Source organism: Ictalurus punctatus, chromosome 10 (genome assembly GCF_001660625.3).
Source record: "Ictalurus punctatus breed USDA103 chromosome 10, Coco_2.0, whole genome shotgun sequence".
Taxonomy (NCBI): Eukaryota; Metazoa; Chordata; class Actinopteri; order Siluriformes; family Ictaluridae; genus Ictalurus; species Ictalurus punctatus.
The window spans coordinates 21,116,729-21,132,580 of record NC_030425.2 but is presented as its reverse complement, the minus strand read 5'-3'; the positions used below and the strand labels follow the sequence as shown (position 1 = coordinate 21,132,580).

Sequence of the window (15,852 nt, the reverse complement as noted above, 5' to 3'; positions counted from 1 at the left end):
ATGCTGCTCTGTATCATTTCACCTCTTATACCGCTCTACATCTTCTTTTTGCAAGGTTGCTATTGCAGTAGTTTAATTATTTACAGTAGAGTTTTATAGTAGGTGTTTTAATACAGTTTAATTTGTTAGTATTTTACAGTAGGTTTGCTGTTACAGATAATTAAAGTACCATAGTAGCAGACCTACTGTAAAGCACTAACAATCAAACTACTCTTGAAGCAGATCTACTGTAAAAAATGAACAAATAAACTCCTGTAGTAAAACACTTACGGTAACAAAACTCGTTTGATCAGTAGTTAGTAAACTACTTAATTACTTTAACTAGTTAAATTTTTCGTTAGTTTTTTACAGTAAATGTGCAACTACAGTAGTTTAAATATTCGTTACTGTTTTACAGTAAGTGTGCAACAACAATAGTTTATTTTTCTTTAATTTTACAGTAAATGCAACTACAGTAGTTTATTTTTCATTAGTTTACAGTAAGTGTTCAGCTGCAGTAGTTCAATTATTTCTTAATGTTTTACAGTACATGTTTTATGGTAGTTAATTATTGTGTTGTAATTAAGTGTTGTACAGCACGTGTGCAATTATGGTAGTTTATTTACTTGTTAATGTTGTACAGTAGGTGTGCTACTAAAGTAGTTTAAGTTTTTGTGTTGTATGATAAGTGTTCTGGTATAGCAGTTAATTAAGTGTTTGACAGTAGGTATGCAACTGCAGTACTTCATTATTTGTTCGTATTTAACAATACGTGTACTACTGTAGTTTATATGTTACTATTCTAGAGTAGTTTGTTATTTGATAGTGGATTTACTATAGCTATGCTACGTCAGCAGTTTTGGTAGTTTATGTATTTATTAGTGGATTTACTATAGCTATGTCATTTCAGCAATTATGGTAGTTTATGCATTTGTTAGTGTTTTTTCATAGGTGTGCTACTCCAGCAGTAGTAGTTCTGTTGATGCATTATTTTTGCAACTGGTTTGTCAAATTGCTCAAGAATGAAATTGTACCTGGGATGCTGCATATATTGTAGAACATGACTCCATGGCTCGGCATATTTATTGTTTAAACAGTACATGTGCTGCTCTTGTAGTTCACTTATTTATTAATATAGGACTGTAAAAGTGCTATTATGGTAGTTTACCCAATTTTTAGGGCTTACAAAATGAGTAAAGCTGTAACGATGCTTCTACCTTCAGCTGTTCTGGTAGTTGACACATTTGTTAATATTTTTATGATAGGTGTGTTACTGTACAAGTTTTGCTAGGTTATTAGCTTTTCCGCACACTGAATTTTGGAGTATTTTTACGCAGCAGAGAGACTTATAGTCCAGAAAATACTGCAAGCCACAAAGCAGACTCTGTTAGAGCTATTTTCTAATGGTATACTTGATGGTACACTTGTGAACAGACACAACTGACAGCACTTGATGAAAACTCATACTTGATGATTGAAGTATTCCTAGTGTTGAAATCCAGGCCACCTGCACCACTGAACTTCCTGAATGAACAGACATCAGCTTCCTGCTAATCAGTTTGCATAGACAGATCCCCTGTTCTCCTTTTTCTCCTCTCAGTTTATGCAGATCTTGTTTTCTACTGTGTGTGTGTGTGTGTGTGTGTGTGTGTGTGTGTGTGTGTGTGTGTGTGTGTGTGTGTGTGAGTGTGAGAGAGAGAGAGAGAGAGAGAGAGAGCGCAAGATTTATACTGGATTTGAAGCTCTGAATCATCAGTGGTGCAATGCCAAAGCTGGGTATTTTATCTGCCAAGCCTCTACAACCTCCTTCATAATCATGCAGAGAAAAAATACAGCCGTCAGAGGGAGATTTTTATCTTGTGATGACAGTTTTGTCTCACTTCATAAATGTAGTCCAGGTAAATCTTACTAGATACTCTTTTTAAGCTCCAATGCTTTTTTTCTTTGCAAAGTTGCATGAAACATCACAGACACAATGCTGTATTTTAAGATGTTTTGTTTCCCGTGTCCACATGCAAGATACATGTTGTGTTAGTCACATCAGTTACATCACACACTTTCACACACGTGTAATTATATAAAAAATAACCACAATCTGACACTGATCCTGTGTTTTGGGCCACCGTCAGTCTGACACCAATAATTATTGTAATAATTGTCATTTTAAATTACTACAAAACTAAATAACAAGAACAGAACTAAAGTCTGCAAAATCTCTGACAGCAAATTGATATTCTGTCCAAATGGTCAACACAAACATTGCACTCTCAGATACGTCCAAAGCTGTGAGAGTAATGCCATCATGAGGCAATACAGAGAATTACACATTATTTATATTTATATTTATATATATATATATATATATATATATATATATATATATATATATATATGTGTGTATGTATATGTATATGAGTGTGTATATATATATATATATATATATATATATATATATATATATATATATATATATATATATATATATATATAAATAAAATCAAACAAACAAAACATAAACATACAAATGATCAGCTTCCCATGACCCTGACCATTGTTTTATTGGTTAATTAATTTTTATGCCTCCATTTTAGTGTATTGTGAGCGCTCTTTTATGGTGTATAAAGGTCTAGCTATGTATCTAATGTCCTGTGTTTTACTGCCGATTGGCTTTGTTTTTTTCTTTTTAGTATTAGTTTCACTTTAAATTACTTCAACATTTGCCTTCACACTGTCTTCACTGTACATCACTGTGTGATGGGGAATTTTAATTCAATTAAATTGTATTTATATAGTACTTTGAACAATGGACCATGTCACAAAGCAGCTTTACAAAAATAAGTAAATTCAGGATTACAAATTTTAAATGTATGAATTTATCCACAACGAGCAAGCCGGAGGCGACTGTAGAAAGGAAAAAGTCCCTGAGACAAAATGAGGAAGAAACCTTGAGAGGAACTGGACTCAGAAGGGAACCCATCCTCATCTGGGTGACACCGGACAGTGCAATTATAAATAATTCCCTACTATAACTGTGTACCACATGGTCAAAAAGTACAATTGTGTAACCAGGAAATTCAATATGGTTTTCACATGAAGTCTGTTTTGTTGAAATTATCAAAGTTTTATACGTAGTTTAGTGCTTTTAGGTGCTTTCTAAATCAATTTCTTTAGAAACTTCACTTGAACACGCTGATATGATTGAACTGTACTTAAATTCAATCTACATCCAATGCTGATTGTGTCTTGGCTCAAAACAGCCTTGATGATGCCACTTATTGGCTATATAAACGTCCTGTGTATACACACTTAGATGTTTAAACAGATTGCAGTTCATCACACAATCATGTACAAGCATCGAGGGCAATCGTATAAAATATAAACATCATAATATTCTACAACCAAGAGCCTGAGCCTCTATCAATGTGGCAACACAGCACAGAAAAACAACAGCACCGACAATCTCTAAGATATCATTTTACTGTAATGAAGCCGTTGATACCACAGCACAGTTGAACGCTTGATTTTGAAGGTAATTCCAGTGATTTGTATGCTGATTCCTCAACATAAACACATGAACATTTTAAAAAGGAGATGTCTCAAGTGTCCACACTTCGCAACAGTCAGAGTAAAAGCTATAACTCTAAGGTTTTCTGACACGGGAAAGATATCAGGACAAATTGATGACTCATTTTCTCAATAACATTACCAGCTGCATTATTTTTGGCGTATTAACTTCCAGAGAGAGAGAAAAAATAATCTGGTGAAGAAACAACAGTTTAAAGCTGTAATAGCGTAAGTGATAACAGGAACTAACTTGTTTCACAGACATTCCACAACATTAAACATAACTATAAATGGCAGGCTAGTCTTTATTTATTTATTTATTTATTTTAAAAATGTCAACGTTAACACTGTTATAGGAAGATAATCAAGTCTACTTCAAGTCATGCTGCATTACACCACATTATCAACTGTTTTTCTATTTACCTCTTCATGCATTATTCCTTAAATAATAGACACAAATTGGCAAATAACAATGGTTTATCTTTTTGTCACATTTTCTAACATCGCCTATGTGCTGCGTGGAAGTCAGGCTCATTAAGATGCACATTAAAAGAAATGTCCTCACCTCGAGCTCAAATATGTAGGAGGGCAGCTCCTTCAGGGCGTTCTCTGAGAAGTCCACCTCCTTCAGGTGGGTCCTCCAGAAGATAGAGATTGTGTCAGGGAGACTCTGGATCTGGTTGGATGCAGCTTTGCAGATTTTCTACATAAATAAAGTGACAGTTTGATTACACTAGAAATGGAAAATGTAAAGGAAAAAGAAGGCTCCAGAAATCAGTACTGTATACAACAGAGACACAGCCCGCTGATATTTGATCATATAAACAGCAGGATATGCCAGTGCTAAAAAACATTTTTTTAAATGATTTTAATCATAAAAAACATACACATTGTGTGACAGGGAAAGAAAGGAGTGTGTATATGAACACACCAGAGGACAGGCCCAGGGGTCTGGGAATAGGCTTAGCCTGTTCTTGCTGATATTGAGGCTGTTGAGGGATTTGAAGCAATGCAGCACGCGGAACGGGAGATCAATCAGGTGGTTATCGGACACGTCCAGCTCCTGAAGCCTCCGCAGCCCAATCCAGTTAGTGCCTGCCGGAGAAAGAGAGAGAGAGAGAGAGAGAGAGAGAGAGAGAGAGAGAGAGGGAGAGAGAGAGAGAGAGAGAGAGAGAGAGAGAGAGAGAGAGAGAGAGAGAGAGAGAGAGAAAGAGAGAAAACGGCAATTTAGTTGTTATTTACGCACACAACATATTCTTAAAAGGCCATATTCAAAGTCTGTAATTTAAGTTAAAGTTATGTCAATATTAATGCAAGGAAAGTTATTGGTATTCAGAATCAGCTTAAGATTTTCTGAGAAGTTCATGCAGATAAAATTCTGTCCGCGATCTCTGTGTGCGAGGAAATAAAAACTTTCTGTGGATAATGAATAGTGTCCATCCATCAGTCCATTTTCTGTACCACTTATCCTATACAGGCTCACGGGGGAGCCTGGAACCCAACCCTAGGGAACTCGGTGCACAAGGCACGGGACACCCTGAAAGGGGGGCCAACCAATCACGGGGCACACTCACACACACATTCACACACTATGGACAATTTGGAAATGCCAAGTAGCCTACAGCGCACGTCTTTGGACCGGGGAAGGAAACCCACAAAGCACGGGGAGAACATAAAAACTCCACACACAGGGCGGAGGCAGGATTTGAACCCCAACCATGGAGGTGCGAGGCAAACAACACACACTAACCCCCATGAATAATATCATATTTACATATTTGGCATCAAATGGCATTCCATAGTTTTCGTGAGTGTATTTACAGCCCAAAACATAAATTTCAGTATATAGTTAAACTGTCAGCCAGTGCTGCTTCTGGGTATCACACGAGCGATAAAAAAATGGCCATAAATTCAAAGATAGAATCACATGTAATTGACAAGCCACTGCACAAATTCTCTACAGCTGTGTTGAGCTAGTTACATCTGAGCTGTGAATAATGATTTGCAAAATATTTGTATTAAGTCATCATTACATGCACATGTATATGGCTTAAACCGCAAAAACTGTAACATTTTCCCCCTGAAATCCTTTATAGGGATTTCATTTGATGTCGCAAACTGGTCACACAAACTTTTTTTTTTTTTTTTTTTTTTTTTTAAATAGAGTGAGCTTAAAATCTTACTAGAGAACCTGTGAATTAAACATGACAGGTTCTAACTAATCACATCTCACTCAATATAATGAGTTTTTCTAAATAACCTGTTCCAAACTGTGTGTATATTTATGTATATCTGTATATGTGTGTGTGTGTGTGTGTGTGTGTGTGTGTGTGTGTGTGTGTGTGTGTGTGTACCATTAGGGATGCTGAAAAGGATGCTGAGTTTGTTCTTGGCTGCAAGGAGTCTCTGGATCTGGCTGAGATGCAGCAAGCCAACTGGCAGACTCTCCAACTCGTTCTCACACAGATTGACCTCACGCAATCTTCATAGGCCACACACACACACACACACACACACACACACACACACACACACACACACACAGAGCAGTGAAACAAAGGAAAAGATTTTACAGGAATTTCAGGATAACAAATATTTAAATAGCAAATTATATTATAATAACTGAATACAAATACACAACTATAATAGGAAAATTAGCTTGATAGTATTTTTAGATGATGACCTCATGAACTAATATGGAGATATTTTTCTGATGGAGACTGTAAAGCACTTCTGTAAGTCGCTCTGCATAAGGGTTTCTGATAAATGTAAATACCCTGTACATCCTGCAGATGTCTCAGAAGGAAGACATCTTCATTTCAAGTAAACTAAAGAAACGCAGGTGGCAGTGAGAATCCGAAAAGGAGTTTCACTCTTTGAATACTATTCAAATTTTAGAACATTTTAAGCTTCCTGGATAAAAACAAAAAAATAAAAAATTGCCACTCCCACCAATTACAGCACTTTATTGTGCAATACCTACACACACCTGAATGAATGCAGTATAAAAACTGGACTGTCCGTTGTGTTCAAAACACATGAAGATCAGCACTGACAGAGACAGTGCTTTATGAAATGGCTTGGGAAAAGAACAATAAGGGAGTTATCATATTTGGTATGGCAAAAGGACACCCGTCAATGGAAGTTGCCGAATTTGCCGGTGTGACAATGATGACACAGATTAATCTGTTCTGTAAACAATGGAGAAATTTGGGATTATTTAGAACAGCAGGTGAAACACTGGGATCCAACAAACCTTAGCTGAATTGCGCACATAGATAGTCTGCTGATAGGATCAAGTGGTATCTTAAGCCACTGATGGAATGCTTACTTGACAGGTGAGGGAAGGTATAACCAAGTACTAGGGAATATCTGACACAGTGTTCTTTTTGTTTGGGTAGCTTAATTTGTGCATTTAAAGTAGGAATAGATCAATACAAATGTTCAGCCCAAGAACGAGTAGGTGTTTTCTGATACATATCAATACACATAGCTGCAACCTACTTATAAGCACGTAGTTTGAGAGCTACCAGAATCCCCAGCCAATAGCCACACTGTCTCTCAGCCATGCCAAACAAACACTCCCTTTCACAAACTACTTTCCATTTCTTGAAGAGGGAGCTAATACAACAGACTGGATGTAAACCTATTAAGTAGCGATCAGCCAGCTGTAGTTACAAAGCCATTCTTTTAAAAACTTGAAGACTGTTTAGTTCATTTCCCCATGTTGGTGTAAGAGGAGTATCTTAGCTTAAAACATCTTGCTCATGACATCTCCGTGGATTATGAATCAAATTAAAGTGTACAGCATATACAAAGGTTTGTTTTGTGATTTGGTGGTAATACTGTAATATGACGATGTTCTTGTAAAAATTAGATGGTGAAATAATATTTTATAATAGTGACTTCAGTGTTATTAATCTTTGGAAAATTTCACAAAATACTGACTCATTTATATTATTTATATAACAGGCATATTTATTTACTGTCATATGATTGTTAATTGTGAAATACATTCAGAATGTTGTCATTTTGTGCTGTCTGTTCATTACGGCTACAACATACATTACTGCACATTGTATCACATCATACTGGATTACATAGCCCTTTATATTTTATTTTATACATATACATATATACATATTTTATTAGAATTACATGCCAACCTTATGTGCAAACACATAGTTTAAAAGCAGACCCTCATCAGTGTCACTGTTTTTCTCTGGCTGATACTCAAATAGCATTCTCCTGTCTATGTAGTGCATACTGTATAACAATCAGTGTGTTCACATGGACAACAATAATCCACTATTAACCCGATTAAAACAATACTCTGATTAAGAAACTAGCATGTAAACAGCTATTTTTAATTACCTTAATCCAATTAAGGACATACTCGAAGTAAACACAAAAACTGAATTAAGACATGTGGAGTATTCCTGTTTTAGTCGCATTATCGACGTGTATTACACACATGTAAACACCTTAATCACATTATTAACGTCGTGTAAGAGTTTTCACCGCATTTTGCGACAGGACACGTACACACACGGCAGTGCTCAACCGTTTTATGGCAACAAGAGAGCACGGCTAAGTCCCAGACCGCATACTTGCCTACTATAGGCCTGTAGTAGGAGAAATACATGCATCACGGCTACTATATAGACGGTAAGTATGCGGTTTGGGATGCAGCCCACAGTTTTAAGCAGTCGTCTATTTGCACGTATAGCATGACAAACAATTAACTGCACTTGAAGCATTCGTAAAATTTTTTAATAAAAACACCCAAAACCGTATACGGAACCATAACGAAGATGAACTGTATGTTGATACGTGAAATTCTGGAGGGAACGTCAGACGGAGTGGCGCGGTGACGTAATGACATGTGCTGTTAATCGATCTATGTTCTATGTTCTAACATGTAAAACGGGCACATGAAAGGAATAGTCTAAAAGTGACTCATGTAAACACCTTAATCACAATATTGTCTTACTCAGAGTAAGGTCAATAATTAGATTACTGCTGTACATGTAAACGTAGTCAATGAATGAAGTAAAGAGAGAAAAAGAAACTGAGGATTTGGCCTGATTTTGTGTTGCATAGGCTTGAATTAAAAAATTTTTATATAGATTTTGGATCCACAAGGTGAATATCAACAGAGACAAAACATTACTGTGGGTAAATAACCTAAAGTCCCTATGAAATCAAACATATTAGTATGAATATGTCAGCCTTAAGGTTATCTGTAAGTTAGTTTGCTCCAAAACAATGACAAAATTCACATTTAGAAGATATACAGTATGCATTCAAAATTTACAGTCTCTCTCTACCACCTATACGGATCAACAATTTTGATGACATCATTCTGCACTTCTCTTCTCATCAGATTTTCTGTCCAATCAAATGCTCTCTAGAATCTGAAGCGTCCCGTCCCCAACATTAATAAAAATCACCTTCCTGAAGTTGTTGTTGTCGAGCGAGAGAAATCATATCAGCAAGCATAGGTCGTAAATGTGTTTTTGGCTGTTTGAACGCATGCATTTTATTCAGTTTTCCAACTGTGTAAGTTGGATAAGAAAGAAATGGCTTGAATTCATTCACTTTGTTGCTCTGGCTTGCATCTATGACACTAATTGTTAAGTACAACTTAGCCCATGCTGTGAAGTAAGCTAAACACTACTGGCTATTTAAAAAGGGGGAGGAAACACTTGATATGTCCCGCCCTGACTTCCTGCTCCAGTGGAAATTACGTCAACACATCGATTAATGCTGTACATTTCAAGGCACTTCACAGGGACTTCAAAGAAAAAAAAAATGTTCAAAAATCTGAAATACTTAGTTAAAAATAATACTTTGATTTGTAATGAATTATATATATTGTCATTAAGACATTTTCTTCAGTTTGAAGAGTCCGAGAATTCCTAGTGTCCGCTGTACAGTAACCCCTAATGACAATTCTTGACCTGAGTGAGTAGTTCTAAGACTTTACAACTGGAAGAGTGTCTAAACCTTTGCACCACAAATCACTTTTTTTCTTCTTCGAATTTTTATCAAATATAAAAGAACTGTGCATTAACATTTGTAAAAATGGTTATTTTCTTTTAACTTGCAAAAAGGTGAGGGGTACCTAAACTTTTGCCCACAACTTATTATGTGCGCACACATTTTAAAACCCTTATGCAGGTTGACCTTGTTTTGTGTTGTACTGTACCTGATGCAGATGATCTCCTGAGAGGATTGGGGTGTGTGCAGCTCTTTGAGTTTGTTGTGTGAGAGGTTGAGTGTGTGCAGGTTTATGAGGCCCCACGGCACCACTGAGGGCAGAGAGCTCAGACTGTTGTGTGATACATCCAGCACTGTGATCCTGGAGGAAACATCCAGAAACCAGTCCAACTCCAACCATGGCAGCTTTAACCTTGACCACTGCACACTCACAGGCTGCAGATGAGGATTCAGAGAAGGCAAACATTAATCCACGTTCAATAGTACCAATATCTCTCCCACAGAGACATCCCTCACTCATATACATACACAGATACACACACGCACACCATTCCACAGAGGATGATTTCATCAGAGTAGAAAATAACATGCTTTCCTTGATCTTATTAAAATGGTGATTCCACCACTGGGGTGCCATTATGTCCAACTGATATTACACGTAAAATGGTGTATGTGAAATTAAGGTGAAATATATTTTAAACATTGGTAATGTGTCTCTCACAACAACGTATGTGCATGTTTCAAATAAATAATAAAATGTTAATGCTAATAAAACCTATCTACAACACATTTACACTATTTTCTCCTGCCCCAGTTGACTATAACAACACTTATTATATTTGCATTAATGTGTGAATCAATTTTAACATCTCGTGCCTGGGAGACACTTCTTCATGACTCATCCATTATAAGAATGAAAACTGTATGTTCTAGTTCACATTTATTCAACCTTGTTAATTGAACACATTCATCCCTATGAAATATCTGGAACATCCCACAAGTCATGTGATCAACAGGAACTTGCATTATCGCATAATCTATTTTTTTTTTCTAATTTGCTGAACATCATTTTAAGTAGAAAAATGTGTCATACTGTGATTTTGATTTATGAGGCATGGGTAGATAAATCTAGCTAAATATTACCGTGGCCAGACAAATACAGATAAATATTAGGGTATTGGGTAGTTAAACACAGCGAAGTATTAGCATAGATAAAGAAATATAAGCATGGGTAACTAAAAATAACTTTACTTAAAAATCAACCTAGGTAGATAAATAGAGTTAAAAATTAGCATTGGTAGATACATATAGCTATTAGCATAGCTATAAAATGCCATGAGTAGATAAATGTAGCTAAATATTAGTGCGGGTAGATAAAAAGCACTATAGATTAGCATGGGTGGATGAATAAGGGCAAGTATTAACATAAATAAATAAATTTAAAAAACACCATGGGTAAAAAAAGCTGACTGAATATAAGCATGATTACTAAGTAGATTATTCTACTTAAATATTGGGTGGGACAAAAATATCTAAATATTGAAATAGATTTTTTTTTAAATCTTGAATATTAGCATGTGAAGATAAATCTAGCTCAATATTCCATCCATCCATTTTCTGTACAGCTTATCTTACACAGGGTCACAGGGAGCCTGGAGCCTATCCCAGGAGACACAGGGCAAGAACCGGGGGGAACTCTGGATAGTGTGCCAACCCATCACAGAGCACAGTCACACACAATGGACAATTTAGAGATGCCAATCAGCCTACAACGCATGTCTTTGGATTGGGGGAGGAAATTGGAGTACTTGGGGAAAACCCCCGAAGCATCGGGAGAACATGCAAACTCTGCACACACAAGGTGGTAGGACTTGAACCCCCAACCCTGGAGATGTGAGGCAAACGTGCTAACCAGTAAGCCACCGTGCATTAGTACCATGCACCAACATTGGCATATGTAAATAATTATAGTTAAATGTTAGCATGTGTAGATAATTTTCGCTAAATTTTGGCATGGGTAAATAAATCTACTTAAACATTAGCATTGGGTAGATAAATGAACTAAACGGCAACATGGGTAAATAAATATAATTGTATTACTGTGGGTAGAGAAACATAGCTAAATGTTAGCACAGATAAATTAATTTAGGTAAAATAAAATTAGCATGTGTAAAAAAATCTAGCTAAATATCCTGTATAGATAAATCTAGCTAAAATTGGCATTAGTAGATCAATCAACTTAAACATTAACAAGAGTAGGTAAATCTAGCTAATCTATACAAGCATGGATAAATAGACAAAAACAAATCTGAAACATCACATTTTCTGATAAAAAATATGTTCCTGAATCTTCATAATTGTCTTTGCTTAGGAACGTGACAGTTTTCAGCTTCTGTGCTTTAGTATAGCACTATTCCTAAAATTGCTGTCTGTGGTACATAACATTATAGAATATTAACCTTTGACCACATTTCAATGGATTTTAAAGTTTCAATGCATCTACAATCGATTGTATCCTCAAATGTAATATTTATAAGCGAGCTAAACTGAGCAAATGTTAACAGTTCTGAAAATACAGAAGATTCAGACTGCAAATAAAACCACATTAAGTAGCTCTAAAAACGATGTGACTAAACCACTGCATGTCTGTAAAGTAAGACTGAGTAAACCGCTAAAGTAGGCTCACTTGCTGCACTCTCCCATCACCGCGTGTGTCTCTGTCCTCTACCAGGCGCTCTCTCAGCAGCTCCTGCGTGAACTTGCCGTGGTCCATCAACGTGTACGAAGAGAAGTAGGCTCCATTCTCCAGCAAAAACCTAGCTATCTCCTTATTTCCTGAAGCAGGAAGCAAAGAGGTGAGAGATTACTTTGAATCACGGCGACGATACAACAGGAAGTGTAAGACTCGCTCTTGCCTCGCTCTTTAGCCTTAAAGAGGAACTATTTCTTGTGTTACCAGGATCAAAGAAGGAAAACAGGTTACTGTATGAAAATCCCCTAACCTGATTTGAGGCTGTGGCTTCAGATCGGACCAAATACCCAATCAGACACTGTTAGCCTGATCGCACCACATTTTAAAGAACATCTTCACTGTGCTTCTTGGACATATATCAATAAACCCCTTAAAGTAGAGTTTATACTGATTAACCAATGTAATGTAGGTAACTGCTAAAAAGAATAGTTAAAACTATTATACTAGAACTATACTAGATCTGTGTACTGGTTGGTGCTACACTGTCTCTTACTGTGCCTATTGTCCTGTTTTAGTACTTACGGTACTGTCTTGTGATATTTGCACATATTTGCATATGTATTTTATGTAAAAATGTGTAAGTCTTATTTAGTTCTGTCTAGTCTCTTGTAGTCCTGTTTTGTTTTATGTAGCACCACTGTTTCGTTTCACTGTGTACTGTACCAGTTGTATATGGTGGAAATGACAATAAAGCCACTTGACTTGACTTGAACGAATAGTTAAACTGGGGATTGATGGCGCATTAGTTAAGGCGTTGGGCTAGGGATCAGAACACTGTTAGATCAAATGCCATGACTATCAAACTTCCAGTACTGGGCCTTTGCATAAAAGCATCAGCCAAATGAATAAATGTAACTTAAACAATGACTTCATCATCTAGAAAGGCTCTATAGCACTGCTTTCTCTTGCATAAAACACATTTTGTACGTTTTTTTTTCAATATTTTGCAAGCTCACACACAGTATGTCCTACAGTGTGACATGCCCCAAAGGCCCTGGTTTCCTTAAAGGTAAAACAGTGCGGCATGGACCGTTTTTTAAAAACTCCATGCAGCACTAATCGTTTGAATTTAAAAGCATATGTTCTTCAACCATGCGCACCATTTCAGGTTGAGGGAACTGAGGCCCTTGGGACAATACAATATGCAATACTGACTTCATCTCTGAGAGCACATTTCTGTGGTTTTGGTAGCAGTTGCAGTTCTATTCAGGATAACGGATGGTTACTGACTGTTATGATGAAATGATGACATCCATGTGAAATAATTTTGAGGAGATACTGTTATGTAGTCAGCTATGTGGCACGTACAGGTGTTTCACTTCCTAGAATTAAAACCTGCTAAACTGCAGAGGAAACTCTGGCTCTAGCAGATAAAACTTCTTCCATTGAATAAGCTACAAGTCAGTTGAATTACTGACATGCCAGTGACACTATATGGCCAAAAGTTTGTCAACACCTTATTATAACACCCATATATGTTTTTTGAACATCCCATTCCAGATATACTCCCCCCCATTGCTGTTACAATAACCTCGACTCTTCTGGGAAGGTTTTCCACTAGATTTTAGAGCATAGCTGTGGGGATTTGTGCACATTCAGTCACAAGAGCATTAGTGAGGTCAGGCATTGGTGATTGGTGAGGAGGCTTGGGTGCGCAGTTGGTGTTCCAGTTTGGGTATCCAATAGGTGTTCAGTGGGGTTGAGGTCAGGGCTCTGTGGAGGACACTCGAGATCTTCCACACCAACCTTGGCAAATCATGTCTTCACAGAGCTTGCTTTGTGCACAGTGGCATTGTCATACTGGAACATGGTTGAGCCTCTTAATTCCAATGAAGGAAATGTTAATGTTAAAGCATTGAAAGACATTCTAAGCAATTGTGTGCTTCAACTTTGTGGCAACAGTTTGGAGAAGAACCACATATGGGTGTGGTTGTCAGGAGTCCACAAATATTTGCCAATATAGTGTATGTGCAAAACTGTATGATTCCAAACTGAGTTTGGTGTTAAAATACCTGCCCTGGCTGCAGCATACAGCGGCAGGCCAGTAATAACTGCAAATTCGTCACTGTGTAGGGCGCAGTCCTCTGCATCGGCCTGGTAATTGAGAACCAGCAGCTTCACCACCTCTAAATGGCCCTGCTGACATGCCGTCGCCAGCATCCATTTCAACAGATCTTTATGCATACATGGAGCTAAAGAAAGGTGACATAAGGAGGGACATTTAGTCTAGAACATATATGTAAATGGTTTGCACTTATATAGCGCTTTTTAACCTTAGCAGTCTACAAAGCGCTTTACACTGTTTCTCATTCACCCATCCACACACTCACACATGCAAGGCCATCGGGAGAAACATGGGGTTCAGTGTCTTGCCCAAGGACACTTCAGCATGTGGATAAATGTGGGCAGAGAATCGAACTGCCAACCCTATGAGTAGTGGACAACCCGCTTTACCACCTGAGCCACAGCCGCCCACAAATGTAGCCCTGAAGGAAGTAGTAGAACTTTAAAAAAAAAAATAAATAAATAATAAAAAAAAAATGCTTCCAGCTAGGCCTTGCTGATTTACCTAGCAAGCTAGAAACGGACCCGTAAGGGTTGCTTTTTTTTTACATTCTTGACTGTGGCTCAGGTGGTAGAGCGGGTTGTCCACTAATCGTAAGGTTGGCAGTTCACCAATGCTTTAAGAATACAATGGTAAAGAATACATGTTTACACCTTCAAAAATGTTCAGATGAAAAGATCTCAGAAGGCAGCATCCTTTGCAAAACGCTCAACACTCTGATTACTGGGTGAGTAGGGAGCTTTTTTCCCCATCTTGAACACACCAATGGCTAATTGCCGGTTATCAACGTTTCCATTTTGCGAGTTGAGCAATTCCATTAATCCCTACTGTCCATAGCTAAATGCTATTTCAGTCTCCAATGTAGAGGTTAATGTCAACACCATCCAGCACATAGATGAGCTTTAAAATCAAGACCAAGCAATGTACCGTTGGAATGTGGCAGGTGCAACTTTTAATCCAAAAGGCATAATACTATTTTCACACAAGCAAAAACTTGTTTGAAAATATAATTATCCCTTTTGGATTAAAAGAAGTACCTGCCACAATCCATGGATATGTATCTAGTGTAGATCTAAAAATCTCAACAGGAAGAACTGGCATGATTTAATCACAAGTTAGACAAGAAGCAGTGCCTCCCTGGCACACTAGGTGGAACCTTGAGCAAGGGGAAGGTCTAATAAGATTGCGAGTTTTAGCTTTTCACTTCCTTGTGAACGGAAAAGCCAGTTAGGCCAGTAAAACATCATCAAAGATGGGGATGTACCACACCCCCGCAAAAAATTAAACTGAACCCCTCTTGTTTGGAATTTAAGAGTTGCCAAATTTAAACATCTTGCACATGTGTGCCATGACATTAAAAAGAAGCTACTTAGATCCTCTACTTCCTCATCCTGTAGTCCAGCCTCGTTCACCACATCCCCAAAAAGCTCAATTTTAGACACATAAAATGCAACTTCCTAACAAATGGCTTGATTACAATTCACTTATC

General features: G+C 37.3%; 1 protein-coding gene across 2 annotated transcripts in view; it reads right to left on the bottom strand.

Annotated features, from left to right (window-relative positions):
- Positions 1-15,852, bottom strand: part of lrrk1 (leucine-rich repeat kinase 1) — a 125,836-nt gene that overhangs the window by 77,834 nt on the left and 32,150 nt on the right. For both annotated transcript variants that reach the window (XM_017478288.3, XM_017478287.3), the window contains 6 exons: positions 14,311-14,490; positions 12,233-12,381; positions 9,755-9,981; positions 5,898-6,025; positions 4,475-4,638; positions 4,109-4,246 (listed from right to left, as the gene is read on the bottom strand). In XM_017478288.3, the coding sequence (XP_017333777.1) occupies positions 4,109-4,246; positions 4,475-4,638; positions 5,898-6,025; positions 9,755-9,981; positions 12,233-12,381; positions 14,311-14,490 (986 nt within the window). The remainder of the gene's footprint in view (positions 1-4,108; positions 4,247-4,474; positions 4,639-5,897; positions 6,026-9,754; positions 9,982-12,232; positions 12,382-14,310; positions 14,491-15,852) is intronic.